General features: G+C 37.7%; 1 protein-coding gene across 21 annotated transcripts in view; it reads right to left on the bottom strand.

Moving 5' to 3' along the window:
- Nucleotides 1-16,819, bottom strand: part of ATP2B2 (ATPase plasma membrane Ca2+ transporting 2) — a 410,328-nt gene that overhangs the window by 70,645 nt on the left and 322,864 nt on the right. For 12 of the 21 annotated variants that reach the window (XM_032698696.1, XM_032698681.1, XM_032698695.1 and 9 more), the window contains 5 exons: nucleotides 16,170-16,262; nucleotides 10,256-10,297; nucleotides 8,445-8,609; nucleotides 6,020-6,234; nucleotides 4,462-4,704 (listed from right to left, as the gene is read on the bottom strand). In XM_032698696.1, coding sequence (XP_032554587.1) covers nucleotides 4,462-4,704; nucleotides 6,020-6,234; nucleotides 8,445-8,609; nucleotides 10,256-10,297; nucleotides 16,170-16,262 — 758 coding nt within the window. The remainder of the gene's footprint in view (nucleotides 1-4,461; nucleotides 4,705-6,019; nucleotides 6,235-8,444; nucleotides 8,610-10,255; nucleotides 10,298-16,169; nucleotides 16,263-16,819) is intronic. The other 9 variants (XM_032698697.1, XM_032698693.1, XM_032698703.1 and 6 more) reach the window with 2 other exon arrangements.

Genomic DNA, 16,819 nt, shown 5'->3' with positions numbered 1-16,819 from the left:
GTCTTACTGTATTGATAGTGTTGAAATTATGAAAGGTGAAAGCTAAAACAGTAAGTTTCTCTTGCTTAAATAATATATCTGTATATATATATTATTCTTGAGACAATTTTTTTGTCTGATTAAACAAATTAAAAAAAAAAGTCAAGATTAATCCAAGTATTTGATAAAAAAAATTCAGTCTTTGATTTTAAAAAAAAAAACCAAAAAAAATCTGTAAGAAAGAAGTATATTTTGCACTTTAAATATCTATGGAAAGATTGTTCCTCACAGGAACATTGTGTCTCTCAACAATTCAGATAGTTGTACTTCTTTTGGATGCAAATATTCCTCCCAAATGAAAGGAGCCCTTCACCTGGCTACTCCATCCGTGTTCTCAACACCAACAATAGATTTGAATCTATTCCTGCAAAGCAGCTGTTGTGTTAAATCTTATTTTCCATTACTTTCAACATTTTGCTTTCGTAGAATTTTTGTAATTTTTTTTGAGACTTCCCATATATTCTGGATTCACAACCTGTTCTGCCAGCCTCCCTTCATCTCTTTTCTCAAAGTAACAGGCAGTGTGTTCACCCCAGTATTCTGCATCAGACACTCAGTCAAAAGAATGACATATAATAATAACAATATTAATATAATAATAATAATAATAATATAAAAATAAAATTCTGTGCCAAAATCCCTTGAACTACTTTCTGTACAAAGCAGTTAGACATTTTTTTTCCTCTTATTTTAGTGAGATTATTCACTATATATTCAGGCTCCAGCCGTTACACAAAAGAAGAAGGTGAATTGACACCTTCCTTTCTCCCAATAAATCCCAGTGGCTGTGCTGCAGTTCCATCATCCCTGTTCCACGTGGTAGGAACATGGTTGGAATTCGCTTGCAGCAACCTTGGTAACTTCACTATCTTTTAGATGGATGTTATAGTGTTGTATGCAGGTGTTGTTCTGCATATAGAACTCTGTTCTGGCTGCAGTAAAATTGCCTACAATTTATTTTATTTTATTTTTCCTCATTCTCCCTGTCTGGTTTCATCCAGTAGAGGCCTTTGTGTTCCAAAGGTTTTCCGGGGTCACATTCATAACTTGACTAAGATTTACTAACATATAGACTAACATCTGTTTACTTCATTCCCTAAGGTGGCAGCAGCTGTGGAAGGGAGGGAATGTTTGGCACTTTCCTGTGACATCTCTCCCTTGGAGACCCTCAGTTAAAGGTTTGCCACCACACTGTGCCACACACTGTGCAAGTGCTCAGTGCTGGTGCTCCAGCTCCACTGAAAACAGTCCTGCTGCAGATCCAGAGATTCACCTAATACAGGAATAAGTAACTTTTAGTCTCCCTGTGCACCCATCAAGTACCAAATGAAATGCCTGTGCTAGTTCCTAATAATAACAGGGTCAGCTGGGACGTTTTCACTGGTGCTGAAGATCACTCAGTGAAACACTAATTGTGATGTCTTCTTAATAAGAACACCTTATACCCACCCAATGCCCTAGGACAGCTTTCAGGAAATTAAAAGAAGAAATACCTTCCTAATTAAAACTGAAATTATGCAAGGAAGAGCTCCACAGAAAAGTTCAAATCAATAGTTTTGGTGTTTGGAGTCTCTCTTTCATTACTGCTCTATGATATCCAAGATCAATGTGCTTCTGCTCTGAGTGCAATCAAAGTATTCCCAAAATGCAAATTTTTGCTCCCAGAGTAAGAGACGCTTTACAGCCCTCATCATAGCTCACATGCCAGAATATGTGAAGTCTAATTTTATTTCATGTGGGACAGCTATCCAAAACATGAATGCTGAAAAGAAAAGGTTTTTGTAGAACAGCTTCACATAAACAGCATTAAAACAGCATTAAAGCTGCATTAAAGTTGCTCTGAAGTTAATGGAATGCAAAATCAGCTCACTCAGCAACTTAATCTTGGAATGCATTAAAAAGAACTATATTTAATGATGCTATTGTTCAGTTGGAATAATTTGTGTTTAATTTCTCAGGGAAATTCGAATCTTTTATCCCGAGCACTGATATTATTTTCTTTTTATACTTTTATCAATGGTTCAATTGCCCCTTAATCAAAAGACAATGCAAGAGGGAATATTTCTCATTCAGCAGAGCATCTTGGCTAATTTTATGGCCCCATATGTGATCCCCCTGAACAGAAGTTCACACAAAGCACAATTTACAGCATAGGCATAACTAGATAGCCAAAAATAGAATATGCAAAACTCAGTCTGAGCGACACAACTCTTACATGCCCTTTGGGTTGGAGCTGATATTCACAATTTGATTAAACATGCTCAAAGAATGAGCACACAGGGATGCATTCAGTATCAGCAGCTAGAGAAATAATTCTGTGGACTTCGTCCTGGAAACAACTCCCCCAGGTAATTTTTACTGCATTTATTTATGATTTAAAATGGGCTATGGAACAATACTTTGTATCTTAAAGTTCAGCTTAAGTTTGCTCTAGACAAGGAATAAAATGAACTCCTCTGATACTGAAGCTGTGGTTCTCGGGAGGGGCCAAACCACAAGGCTTTATTTATCTTATGATGCTGTGTAATAGCTAAAAATCACCATTAATTTTACACAGCTAACTTCAAGCAGTTATCTGATCTGCATCCAGAAGAATTGTGATTTTCAGAGGGTTTCTCCCACTTATCAGTTTCACAGATCAGTCTCTGTGCATATTTTAAAAAGTACTGAGATGGTGAAATATTGACTCCTTTTAATATGCACACAGAGCCGATTTCAAAAAGAAGCAACGAAGACAAGTCAGAGCGAAAAAAAACCCCCAAATTCAAAATTACATTAAGACCATTTTAGAACTACTATTGACCAGAAATTTTTCAGTTAAATGAAATTATTACCACGAGAAAAACGACAGAATATTAAACTTAAGATTACAGAGACAGGACTGGAAAACCTGATGCCTCCCCACTCAGAAACCTACATCTGTTCCAGGATTCAGAGAGGGTGAACTGGTGTGTGACTGGTGTCACCACTGTAGCAGTTATCCCAACACAAATTTAGATAGGTACTTGTTATCCTTCCTCCCAAATTCATCTCTGTTACCTTGTGTTAATCCCAGCCTGTGTACTGAGGATGAGTTACAAACACACACATCAGCTTCCAAAAAGCTGTTGCCATAAAATATCTACATTGAGCTTTTACACTGAACTCCCTGAGCGAGGAAGGCCCATCTCTCCTGTCTTTAACCTGCCTGGTTCTGACCTGGACACACCTCAGGACAAGGACAGAGGAAGAGCCAGGGCTCAGCTGGGAACAGGTGCTGCTGGTTGGATGCTCCCAGCTGAGTGAGCTCTGCTTCCCCAGGGGGTCTGAATTCCAAGGGAATTCCAAGGCTCCAGCCTCAGCTGACTGAAGCTGCGTGTCCCTACAGGACAGGAGAGGTGGGATCACACTGCTGGCTGCTTTCAGCTGGGAGGTGACAGCACAGCACCTTCCAGAGCTGATGGAGGGTTTGCTGATTGATTCCCTGCCCCAGGAGCTGGTTCTCCCCACATTTCCCTTCCTGGAGTGCCAAGCTTCAGACACTCATCCTGGCCAGACAATCCTCAAGAGCATTCATTTCAAAAATACCTTTGCTACAAACACACTTGGCGAATCCGTGTGAGATTTCTCTAAATATTTTTCTTCCCACTGTGGATTATTATTAATATCCAGATATTTACATAGCAAGATTTAAAGGCAATGTGTGCTCCAGCACTCAGCACTATTTGTTTTCTGTGACAGTATTTTAAAAGACTACTTTTAAAACATGAAGTGTGTGTAAGACTATATTATGCAGTTCAGCACAGAACAATAAAAAGGACAATACATATATTCATAAATTAAAAAAAAAAAAGTCTACTTGTTCAGCAACATTGAAATCCAGCTTGACCTTTCAAAGAACAAATCTATTGGAATTGCAAAATTTTTCAGCCTCTTAATTAGCTCTGTGCAGAAGAACCTAATGCCACAAGCAAAATGGATCTTTCCATTCTGGCCTCCTTTACAGACTGAATTAAATACTTCTGGATGTGACTCACTTGAAACCAGAAGGAACGAAGTTCATTAACCTCACTGATTGGACCAATCCAATTTGTCATATTTGAGAATCAATTGAAAGTTCTCAGACACACAGGAATCATTTTACACAGGGGAAGTCTCAGTAAGAACCAGCTGTGTTAACAAATTTATTTGCACCAAAACCGAACCATCCCAATCTAACGACAGCAGGAGATTTTTAAATGTTGCATGGGCTTGTACTTGTAAGTAAATCCCTATCCATAAAAAAAACCAAACCATAAAACATATACTTTTGCAGCACCAGTATTTACCACCTCATAATCAACAACAGGATGTTCAAGAACTAGCACGGCTCGGAAAAAAACCCTGCACCTCCTTCTGCTGCCTTTTATTTTATTGATTAAAAAAAAAAAACAGCCCACTCACCAGAATTTTTGTAGTATAAGCACTGTTGATAGCAATTGCATTGACCAGCAATTCCATGGTTTTGGTAGGTATGGAATCTGGGTCAGGGATCTCCTTGTAGTGGACATCACCAACGTAGGCTTGGACAACCGTCATGCGGTTGGTCGTCAGCGTCCCGGTTTTGTCGGAGCAGATGGCTGTGGCATTTCCCATCGTTTCACAGGCATCCAAGTGCCTGACCAGATTGTTATCCCTCATCATTTTCTAAGGAAAAACAAAAAAAAAACCCACGTAAAATTAAAAACCTTCACGATTTTGCTTTGACAGGTTTTGAACATCGGTTATAAAAAGCGCAGGAGAACGGGTTTAGTCTTGCTCGTGAAAACATAAAGCTCCCTAAATCAGAACTTTGATCCCGGTCAATATCCCAGACCCTTACAGACAACCAAGCTGTGATTATCCTTGAGATAATTTTGCCTTTAATGAGCTAAAATGGTTCCATAACTGTTTGCAATATTATACATTTCAAGAAATAGCTCTAACAGCGAAGATTAGTTAAAGAAAACAAAAATAACGGCATTATTCAAGCATCATCATTATGGCAAATATTCAACTTTTTCTTAGCAATACTTGGAATGCCAGGATATTATCTTGCAGCACACGGATGGACTATACATGCAGGGGAAGGGGAAAGGGAAAGGAAAAAGGGGAAAGGGGAAAAAGGGGAAAAAAGGGGAAAAGGAGAAAAAAGGGGAAAAAAGGAGAAAAAAGGGGAAAAAGGGGAAAAAGGGAAAAGGGTGTCAGATGAAGGACATAAGGAGAATGAGAAAATATTTTAAAAGCAGATACAGTTTTTATTAGCAAACTGTCATCCTCGACTCATGGGGTTTTTTCCCCCCTAATAATTATGATATTTGGCTACATAGAAATCGAGATATTCCTTCTTAAAGTTCATAATTTGTTTACATGCTAAATGGGAATAAACTTGACTTCATCTTCATCTAAGATTCCCAGAATGTAAATAAGTCCCATCTGACTAAATTGCTAAAGTAATCCACAAGTCCAGGATTTTAATCCTCTTTAGCTTCCTAATAGAATCATTTACATTGACTTCAAAGAACTGCAACTGCATTTCAGAAAAGTACATGAAAGCTTCAGTGAAACTCTAATTTCTTTGTAAAGTGTTCCTGAAGGCTTCAAATCCTTGTCAAAACTTTGTCCTATTGCACAAGAAAATTTGAATACAAAATTATTCCCTGTCCGAAGACTGGACTGTTCTCAGAGTAAATTCTGCTCAATAAATTCCTTGTTCTTTGCAAATCAAATAGGTATTTCTACTACCTGATTATCCTGCACTGTGTGGTTTTAAAGAGACCTATTAGAAAACATATGTATTCACATTTTCATTAGATACTTTCAATATGAGTTTACTTTAAAACAGTTTCACTCTAAATAACATTTTGAACACATAATTTGCAGACCGAGTTTCATCACACCTGATAAAACCTGAGGGTCAACTCAGTGGTAAACTCGAGCAAACAGCATTTTTCCTCCCATGATTATTTTTAATGTTTCTTACCTTTACAGAATAAGCCAGAGAAATAGTGACAGCAAGTGGAAGTCCCTCAGGAACAGCAACCACGAGCACAGTAACACCAATAATGAAGAATTTAACAAAATACTGGACGTAGACAGGAGTGCACTCAGGCAACCACTGCTTCTTGTTGACCACAAACGTGTCAATGGCAAAATACAGTACCAAAATTATGACAGTGATAGCAGACATCACCAAACCTGGAAAGAGAAATGATCCATTACTACAACACAGAACACGATTAAAAACATCAGAAATCGGAAATCTGTGTTGGAATTTGATGTGAAATTATTTTCTTATTCTAAGTGACATTTCTCACCAATATTAATAATGATGATGATGATCAAGTGTACAGGAAGAAACATTGCTATAATGTAATTATAACAGCATTACATTCCAGTGCATAAACACTGAATGCTGCAGAGCAGCTGAATCACACTGCATTCATTTTTAAGCACTGTCTTACTGCTGCCTTGAAAACTTCCCAGCCAGTCCAGTTCTCCAGGAGTTCCTCTGTCACTTATTTAAGTTTTTTCAATTTAGTACATTATTTTGCCTGGTAAAATATTTATCTGTCCTTTTAACCTCCACCTTTTACACATTACTAGTCTATCCACATGCAAACACTCACTTTTCTCTTTAATAAATGTATCTTAGGAGACCTGAGAAAAATAGCCTCCTGTAGTTTATGTTGTTGCATAAAATACTTTAGAAAAGCCCTAGGGATGTATCTGGGGGAACATAAGGGAGCAGTAACAGAGAATTATCCACAGAACAGTTTTTAACTAAGTTTCTTGAAAATGTGATAAATACAGGTGTTTCCAAGGTTTCCCTTTTCCAAGGGACACCCATAAAGTGTGTACTTTTACAAGGAGAGATTCAAAAGAAGCAGAGACATTAACAAAAATTTCACAGAATTCACAAAAGATCCCAAGCACTTAATATGCTCTCCCAATGGCACAGACTGCTAGGATAGCACTGCTCCTCCACAATTTTGTTCCTGGATGGGAGTATACAAATAAAAACTCCAGCAGAGCCTCAGCTTTGCCTTGCTGTGATTACTGCTCTCTGGCAGGTTTCTGTGAAGCAGTTAAGCCAGCATTTCAAAATAAATTAATTTCTCCCTGATGGGATCACGCAGTAAAAAGGAGAATATTGTGAATTTCATGTCTTGACTGCACTTTAAAAAAATTGGTAAGCTGAAGGATGCTAAGGGTGACAGGAAACAGATGAGTCAGGGAGATCATTATATGCCGGAGGACACAGGAAAATCCATTAAAATATTATACAGGCAAATACTCATGACAACACATGACATCCCCATAGATTGCCCAATGACAAAGAAAAACCAAAGGAGACAATAATTAATTAATTTAATTCACATTAGTCGCCACATTATGGTTAGAAATCCCTACACAATCACTTTAACTGTGATATTCACGGGCCTGCTGAAATATCAAAGAGAGCAAGAATCAAAGGCAATGTAGAAAGGTACTTAACCTAAGAAGTTAATAATCATGGCAAACAAAGGAGAGAAGCCTGAGCAATACAAAACCAGGCACAGTATTGATTGCACAGCAGAGATGGTAACCACAGAATTTGAGTCACACACTGTGTGGGAAAAGAGAATTTGGCATCTTGGGGTTATGTGATCAACTGACCAAAATGAAGTTTAAAAGGAAGGGGAAGGAATATGTGGGGTAGAAATCAGACTGGTGAAGAAGGGTAAGGGAAATAAAGCAGAGGTAAAGTGAGGAAGCTGTTGTAGGACCTCAGCCAAGGATCTGGAGAGAGACCAAAATCTCTTCAACAGCACTAGAAAAACAAACCTAATGAACTCTGTGCCATCACAGAAGATTTCCACTTTCTACCTACATGTTGGAGAAGTGCTGCTTCTAACAGCAGGGACCAGATGGTTCTGGATAAAAGAGTCAACACTTGTGTCATGCTTGGGTAGAAGGCAGGAACATGGATATTAAGGGAGAACAGAATGATTTCAGAATCCATAAGAGGGAAATTCTGTGTGAGTGATATTTTGAGATTATAGAGATTCTGGAACCGTGTACTTCAAAGTTCTAAGGGGAGACAAAATTAAATATGTAATTACTGTGCTTGGGAATATTAACTATGAGAAAAGCTACACTTCATTTTGATTCAAATATTCATTACAATCCAAGTTGCCCAAAGCTTCCAGCCTCGAGACTCTCAGAGCTCATTTTCAGAGGAAGAAAAGTTTGTCAATACCACATGATAACCTTAGAACAGTTTTATGGGTGACCCATTTCTAAATATTGCAGTAAAAAAGGCCTGTCCCTTTCAAAAAAAAACCCAAAAAACAACCAAACAAATTTGCTTTGCAGCTCTCAGGTCTCATTAAGACAGTGTTTTTTGGTCAGTCCCCCAGCCATACCTGCTTTGCCTATCTGGACTGCCAGCTTGGTCAGCTTTCCCTGAAGGACAGATTTTTCTTTCTTGTGCATGTTGGATTTCTTCTTGTCCTTGTCATCTCCCTCTCCCCCTTCTGCGCTCTTCAGTGGCTGCATCTCCATGGCAGCAGCCCCGTCCTGCTGCTTGGCTGATAATGCAGAACAAAACTGTTACTCCCGAGCTGGCCCTCGTTCTTTTTAGCTCAGTCTTCGTACTTACGGGATTCAACCAGCAATATCTGCTGCAGGGGCTGCTTGTGACAGTGATTACCAGAATGACCTTTCACTCCCAGGTCAGGCAGGTGCCCTGTGGGACCCCTGGGGTACAAACACATCCGTGGCACAACCGCTCAAGGACCGGGAAAACCATTGGGTCGATCCGTTATTTCTGACACTTTATGTTATACACATATATATCACTCCATGCCTTGCAAATGACTTGGGCAAGTCCCAGCGTGTCAGCACTGCAGGATTTCCTAGAATAGCAGAGCTCAGATGCTTTGGTTTGTACTCCTCTAAATTTTGGGGTGTCGCAGAATGCGGTGCACCCTTACAGTCATACTTCCAATGAAAGCATTTTGAAGGTGATGTGGTTCCACAGCTGATCCGTGCTCCCTTCTCTGGGCTGCACAGGCACCTCAGTGACCAGGGGACCACACTCTGCAAACCACTATTCTAGATAATACCAGAGTTATAAAGTTTCCTTGGCATTCCGTGCTCAAGTGACTTATCCATGGGGTCTGACGGTGCTGGAATCACCGTTGTCCCACAAAAAGCACACAGCATTTAAGAGCTGAACCATCCTTTCTTGAAAGAATGCTAATACAAGGAAACTTTATTTTAGCATCATGTTTCTTAAAAGCAATGACACTGCAGTTTATATATGTGTATGTGTCTGTTTTGTACTGAACACAATAAACTAAACAGAATGAAATGAAATAGCTTTGCTTTGACATTCATGAAGAGATTGTACAAGACCATGCTTATTTGACCTGGAAATCTAATTTGTCTATCTAACCCCAGTGATTATTCATTTAATAGCATTATATTTGGTAGTTTTATATCATTAACAACTGAATTTATCTATTTAGTTTCTGATCCATCACCTTTGCAATCTTTAGCATTATCTGAGAAGAGGAAGTTATCACTTAATTTGGTATAACTCAAAGAACTCATGATAGCTGTGTCTCCTAGAATAAAAAAGGAACCATGACTTTGCTTCAGAGAAAGCAAAATATTTGTTTCAGTCTTCCTGGGATTGTATATTAAACAAGAAACTCGTAAGATTCTTATTTTTCCTGTTATTTATCCTTATGATAGCCTTTTACACTGTTCAGTAACCCTTGGGCTTTAAGGTTTCCTTTTGTTATTGCTTTACCCTGTCCCTGCAAAATAAAATATGTCCATGTGATACCATTAAACACAGAAGATGATGAGACATAAAAAAATTGGGTTGGAAAATCACTAACAATACGAAGCATACATAACTTCCACAGGAAAAATTAATTCAAATGAGCTTCGTGAGATGAAAATAACATCTACAAATGGCATCTTAAAAATACTGATGTCCTATCCTGAATGTCTGATACATCAAACTTCTGAAAGTTACAATCTCTTTGGTAGGTTTTTTGTTGGGTTGGGTTGTTTAGGGTTTGGTTTTTAACATTCTCTTTGAACAAAAGGGCCATTTTCACACACAAGCACAAAATCACAGGGTTTCACTTGACTTTTGAACAGAATTGAACTACATGCTAAAAATAAAATCCACAACCTCCTTAATATGAAAGAAGATTACCTTTGTTCTGGCTGTTCTCCATATTCCCATCCTGCATTTTGCCTATATGATGAAAAATTTCAACAGACAACAGACAGTAAACAATCTTCACCCAAGACAGAACATGAAAATGGGAATTCAGATAAAATGGGCAGACAAAAGCCACGAACACATTACAGGGACTTAGTCAGGATCCCTTGTTTCCATATGTTCACTTAGAAGCATGGTTAACTTAGCTGGGCACATCCAAGGAACTGCAGCCAAAGTTAGTGTTTTAACATGTTAAATACTAAATATTCAGCACATATTTTTGAGGAACTTGCATTATTTAAGAGCGTGAAACTAATAAAGAGAGTCCAGTGGAAAGCTGAATTGGAATAATGCTCCTGAACTGATATTTCAGAGGGCTGGGAGTTAAAAAATTGGCAGGTACAATTGTGGCACACCAGCATAGAGTGTGACTTTCTTAATGTATTCTAGAATCAAATTCATTATTTTAGCAAACTGAGACAACAGAGAAATAGTAGTGTTATAATATATAAAAATAAATAAAATTGTAAATCAGATATGATTTTAAAATTGTATCTTCCTCAATTGGTTGTACTATTCAGCAAATTACTTCTGTAAATAGAAGTGCCAGGGGTTTATCCTATATTCAGATTTATCCTAAAGAAAGATCTACCAAGTGCATCTGTAATTTCCAATTTAACGTTTTAGCTACATACAGTTTTACTACACTGAAGTCCTTAGTCATTTGTTTCAGAATAACAACTAAAACTTTTCAAATATATTCCAAATTTCTTGGTGAGATCCCTTATGAAATTCCACAGTAATACATGAATTTATGGAAAAGACTATTCAAGTTTTACAAATATAAAAATCAGCGTGGATGACGGTCCATTTTTGTGGTTATGTATAACGCACAATAAAAAATAATGCAAAGGAAAATTAAGTTAAAACACCTTTACAGGATTGTTGTCACATTCTAGTAAGAAATGTATCATTAGATATTATTAAAAAATGTGACAGCAGGTAGATCTTGCCCTTCTGACTTCCACATATATGAATTTTTTTTTACTCTCCGCTGGGAATAAATAGAAGCAAAATTGAATTTCTTGCACGTTTGTCTTTTCACTAAATGGGAGAACACTAAAAACAGCCTTCTCACAAAGAGATCCAAAGTGGCCAAATCAGTCATAAATTTGCCACAAACAGGCCCCAGTGTCACAGGGAGAAAGTGCAAAGCCCAGAACTGCAGCCGAGGGAAGGACATCTCGCCACCTTTAATCATCTCGCTGCTCAGCTGAATCACTGAGGAAAGCATTTACCACCCACTGCTTGTCCATATTTCTGATTCTATCCCCACCTTGGCTAAAACATGACTTTTAAAACATCAGTATCTGTCTTCCAAAGCCTTATGCTTTGGTTCAAGACACGACTCTGTGAAGCTGAGCTAAACCAAGTTCCTTTGCACAGCGGAATTCCCGATAAAATCTTTCCGTACAGTGCACAGTTGGATTTGGTACCTGCCTAGTGGCTATTTTACTTAGAAGGGGTTTTAATAAAGTTACTGGAAGACATGAAACATCTCTGGAGACTCTGATTTCTGGCTAGAGTATAAAGCCTTCCTTAGGAACTGGAAAATATTAATTTAGAGCAGACAGTCTGCTCCATGTCCTGCTCTGGAGCTCCTGGTGCAGAGTCCAATTCAAAACCTTGAAGTATAATTGAAGAATCTTCAACTTTAAAAAAAAAAACCAAACAAACCACCACCAAAACAACAAACATGACTTTCATAACTGGCAAAGCCAAAACAGGGGTTATTTTTCTATGTAAATCAAAGTATGTGACTTTGGGATATATATTTGCTATTTAAAAGGGTTGTCATAATTATCAACTGATGTAAGAACACCAGTACACAAAATAAAGAATCACTAACAACAATGTAAACTCAGGTATTTAAAAAATATATTCTTAATATTCTTACCCTACTGCATTTAGGTTATTGAGGGATGGAGGGGAAAGTCATCACAGAGAATTATAGTTCAATTATTTAGACAGAATAACAAAGAATAGGCCATTTGGGTAGTTATGATAAAGAAAAGAATACTGTAAAGGATTTATTTCCTTCTGTTCCAAAGAATTTTAAGGCTACACTTTGCTATAAATTATGAACAAAGGGAGAAATTAAGACAGAAATAGAGGTGATAGAATCACTACTGCTGAGAGATCCTTTCTCCTTTCAGGCAGTGCCAGGACCAGAAATGCTCCCCCTTTTTGGAGGTGGTTTAGAAACATTTAAAATATTTAGTATTTATTAATATTTTAATAATATTATGTGGAAAACATCTCAAAAATAGAATATATTTTTACATAATTCTGCAAATCTTTTCTCCTTTTCCTTTCGAATAATAAGTAAAGTGAACAGTGTTTGGGCTGGAGAAATCTGAGTTTATTTTTATCACTTTTCTAAGCAGGGATGAAAAATAAGAATATTTGGAATGGAATTTAGAGCCTCCTAATATAACTTGTATTCTGCAGTTGCTTTGAAGGTTTTGAGTTTGAATATAAAATGTTATGCACGTTGTCTTTGCCTTACTACAATTTCTGGCTTTTGGAAAGAACTCACGGCATCATTACTGCCTAAGTTTTTACTTCCAAAGAAAAGACTCCCCTTTACCTACCTCAGCTCTTTATGAAGAGACAAAATAACAAAGACCTATTGCTGGCATCAGAAATTGTTTGTAACTTGGAAGTGCTCGGAATAAACCAAAGAAAAGAATGCAGTTATGTTCTCGTGCTGTGATGGAACAAAAAATATAGAATACTACCGTGATTTTCCAAAATGTCTCATCTTGCAAGAAAATGAGTTAGAGCCCTCGTTGTGCCAAGCCAGTTACACTCTGCAGCAAGGAAAAACAGGCACATGCTGCAAATATAGATCTGGGGGCAAAGGGACATCAAACGAGTCTGACGTGGATCATCAGGAATTTTTCCACGCAGTGGGATGGCAGAGCCAAAGTATTGGTAAAACACAGGTTCATTACAAAAGAACAAGTCTAATTCCACTCTTTCAAATAGAAAATGTTAGCTACTTCTTCTCTGCACTCACTAAATAACTTCACTTAAAATTTCAGGGAATATTCTAAAATACATGCAAACTGCAAATTGCTTTGCAGGAACTGAACAGTAGTTCAGTACATACACAGGGATTTAGAGGAGACAAAAAATATTTCAGCTGAGACATTTCTCTGTGTATGGCATGGTATTTCTGTACTGTTTCTATGTTTTCTGAATACATATTTAGGGTAGAAAATTCCTTGAAATACAAATACCAAAAAAACCCAGACAACCCACCATGGAAATCCTGATTTAGGAAGGTGGCTGTGCTCGACTGGAAGGAAAACAAATTTGGGGCAATTTGCTCTACTGGAAGGAAATCAAATTTGGGATAAACAAGCTGTAAACAGTCATTGCTGCTTCCCAGATTTTCATTTTTTAAAATTACATTTACTAAATATAATATTCTAAAATTAGGTGACTTTTCCTGAATTAATACCTTTCTGCAAAATTTTCTGCTCTGCTTATAACCTAAACTTTTAACCCTTTAAAAACTGAACATATTGTTCATAATTTTACCATAGTTTTAACAAAGAGACCAACAACAATTTTGATATATTTTGACCTCAACTGCTAGAACAAAACAGAATTTATAACAGTTCCTTCAATACATGGGCTGTATCACAAACTATATGAATTTATCACTATAGGCTCACTGACTGAAAACAAAACACTTTTTTTGTGTCAATTGTCTATTGACAACTAAGAATAAAAATATTTTGTCTGCAATGGTAATGGGTTGATTTTCAACTAACAAACATTTCCTGAGCTTGATACTTATTCATGTATATAATTTTGCTTTTCTTATTTGATGGTATTTTCTACACAAAGGTATTAGACTTCAGGTAAAATGGTACAGCAGCTGATATGGGTCTGGTTTTTTTGGATTTGTGGGTGAGCTTCATCACACCTCAACCATGTTGATTAAAGATGTGCAGAATTAATTGAACTACCTCATCTCACAAGCCAAAACAAATCAGCTGCACAAAAAAATTGCCTTCTACCCTTTGTGCACTGAAAAGCAGCGAGGATGCATCTCTCGACTCCAAGATAAACAGGGACAGTAACCATTGTTTCTGTTGGGAGAGAGGATAGGAAATCACATACTTCAGACCCTGATTTAATATCCCTTGGAACTCAATTTCCTTATTAGGTTCAAGACATTAAGGCCAAACACAACAGGTATTTACCAGGCAACTCCAGCTTGCTGAAAGCTGGGTTTGAACAGGGTTCATCCTGTACCTCCTGAGCACTGGTTCTCCTCCAGCAAAGCACTTCAGAGGGGCTTCACTCAGTGCTCTGCAGGGCTGAGCAGAAACACAGCAGGATCCAATGGAAATGAGGAGGGAGGGAAGACTCTGTGTGTGTATGTTTGTTCTGCACTCATAAGTAAAATTATCCTAAAACCATCATAGAATAACAGAATGGTTTAGGTTCGAAGGGACCTTAAAGATCACCTTGTCCCACCCCCTGCCATGGGCAGGGACACCTTCCACCAGCCCAGGTTGCTCCAAGCCCCATCCAACCTGGCCTTGGACACTCCCAGGGATGGGGCAGCCACAGCTTCTCTGGGCAACCTGTGCCAGGGCCTCCCCACCCTCACATTAATGAAGAATGAAACACTCATCATTAATTTCCCGGTTCTTGGACCCTGAGGAATCTGGAACCAGGATGATGGAGATTTCTGTCATGCAATGAGATGTAGGAACTGTAAATCCTAATCTTCCAGATTGTGCAGGAGTAGAGTTTTAAATCTGGTTATATGTTTCTTTTAAATTATAACAAAAATATTTAGAAATAGGTTCAAATGTTTCCTGTGTAATTGCTTTAAATAAGACACTGCACTAGTATATCTTAGTCCTTGTTTAGCAGTGGGTATTTCTGTCAGAAACTATCATTTATGTGCATTATGCAATGACTGCTGACCTGCACGGAAAAAAAATTCTATCACAAGCATGATGAAAAGTAGAGTTACTTTTGTCAGTATTTTTGGCTCTGCACAAGAGGGAAAGGTTTCTATGGCAAATAAAGACTCATGTATCTGATTAGCAGAAAAATACGGCTGATGCCTAGACTAATATTGACCCATTAAATTCAATTTAATAGTGGAATTAGACTATTAGGAGATACCGAAATATCTGCGTGTGAAGTGGGGTGAAGAACCTGTACTAAGAGACAGCCAAAATGGACTACAGTAATATTTGAGTTTGGTTTAAGTAAATACAGACAGGCTTAGTAGGATATCACTGAGGGCATACCCAAACATCCACAAAACTTCTCAGTTGCTTGTGGAACAGATGCTCAAAGCAGCAAAAGTTGTTCCTAACACAGTGTTAGTTGGAATTTAGCCAGATTCCTGATCCCAGCACTGTTCCTCAGAGCTACTTGGAGACTATTTGATTACTTGTGAGAGTGCCACACCAGAGGAAAAGCGGATATAATGCGTTTATCACGGTGTTCCTCTTCAGATCTGTGCTGAGAAACCAGTAAAGGGCTTCACAGTGAAAATTCACGTGAATCTACTCAGAAGTTTTGAAGCCAGCCTTGCATAACTGCACCTTTTATTGCAGTTTTAATTAATGGCAAACAGACCACAACTCCTGCTTCTTCCTCTGCCACACTTGATTCGGTGGGAATCAAGTTGGGGCGTCTCTGTGGCATCTCTGATAAGCTGCTACAGAATTTAGGGAGCAGGATCTCTCAGAGGGGAATCAGAGGCACACACAACATCTGTTCAGGCTGTGAGGGAAGGGGGAATGTGACACAGTCAGGAGAGAAATCTCTCAAATCAGACAGGCCGGGGGTAGTGACGTACCATTGACTAAGCTGGCATTTGCATTATCAGTGGCATTTGCACCTGCTGCACCATCTGTGGCTGAAGGAGGGTGGGAGGAGGGATGGGAAGAATCTACTGTGCAATAATGGATAAAAAGAAACAAAAAAACAACACAACAATAAATAATAAATAATAACAACAACATGAACGAACGGTCATGCGGAACAAAAAAAAGCATTTTTTTTTCTCCAAAATCAAACAGCTTCAAATTAAATTAACATAAATTTCAAAAGCAAAATAGCGTTGTAAAGGTGTTACAAAGTAAAGTAAAAACTCAAACATGAAATAATAACAATAACAACAGTAATAATAATAAATAAATAAGAAACACTTAACAAAGTAAAAGTTGATGATAATTGACTACACAGTAGTGCAGCTGTATAGTTGCTTTAGTCCTTTTATGTGTTATTTTTTGTATTTTAGCACAATGTTATGCAAACACTAAAATGGTTGAAATGTTTCCTTTTGAGTTAATTACTTTACACAATACATGGGTAGCTTTAAAATAGCCATTTAAAATATTCATTGTATCTGTATATGTACATACTACTACATAGTACTAAACATTACATATTTTGTGTTTTATATAATGTTGCACATTATGATTATCATGACATACATTCCAGTCT

Source organism: Chiroxiphia lanceolata, chromosome 11 (genome assembly GCF_009829145.1).
Source record: "Chiroxiphia lanceolata isolate bChiLan1 chromosome 11, bChiLan1.pri, whole genome shotgun sequence".
NCBI lineage: Eukaryota > Metazoa > Chordata > Aves > Passeriformes > Pipridae > Chiroxiphia > Chiroxiphia lanceolata.
The sequence above is the reverse complement of the archived record's forward strand: the minus strand, read 5'-3'. Positions and strand labels throughout refer to the sequence as shown.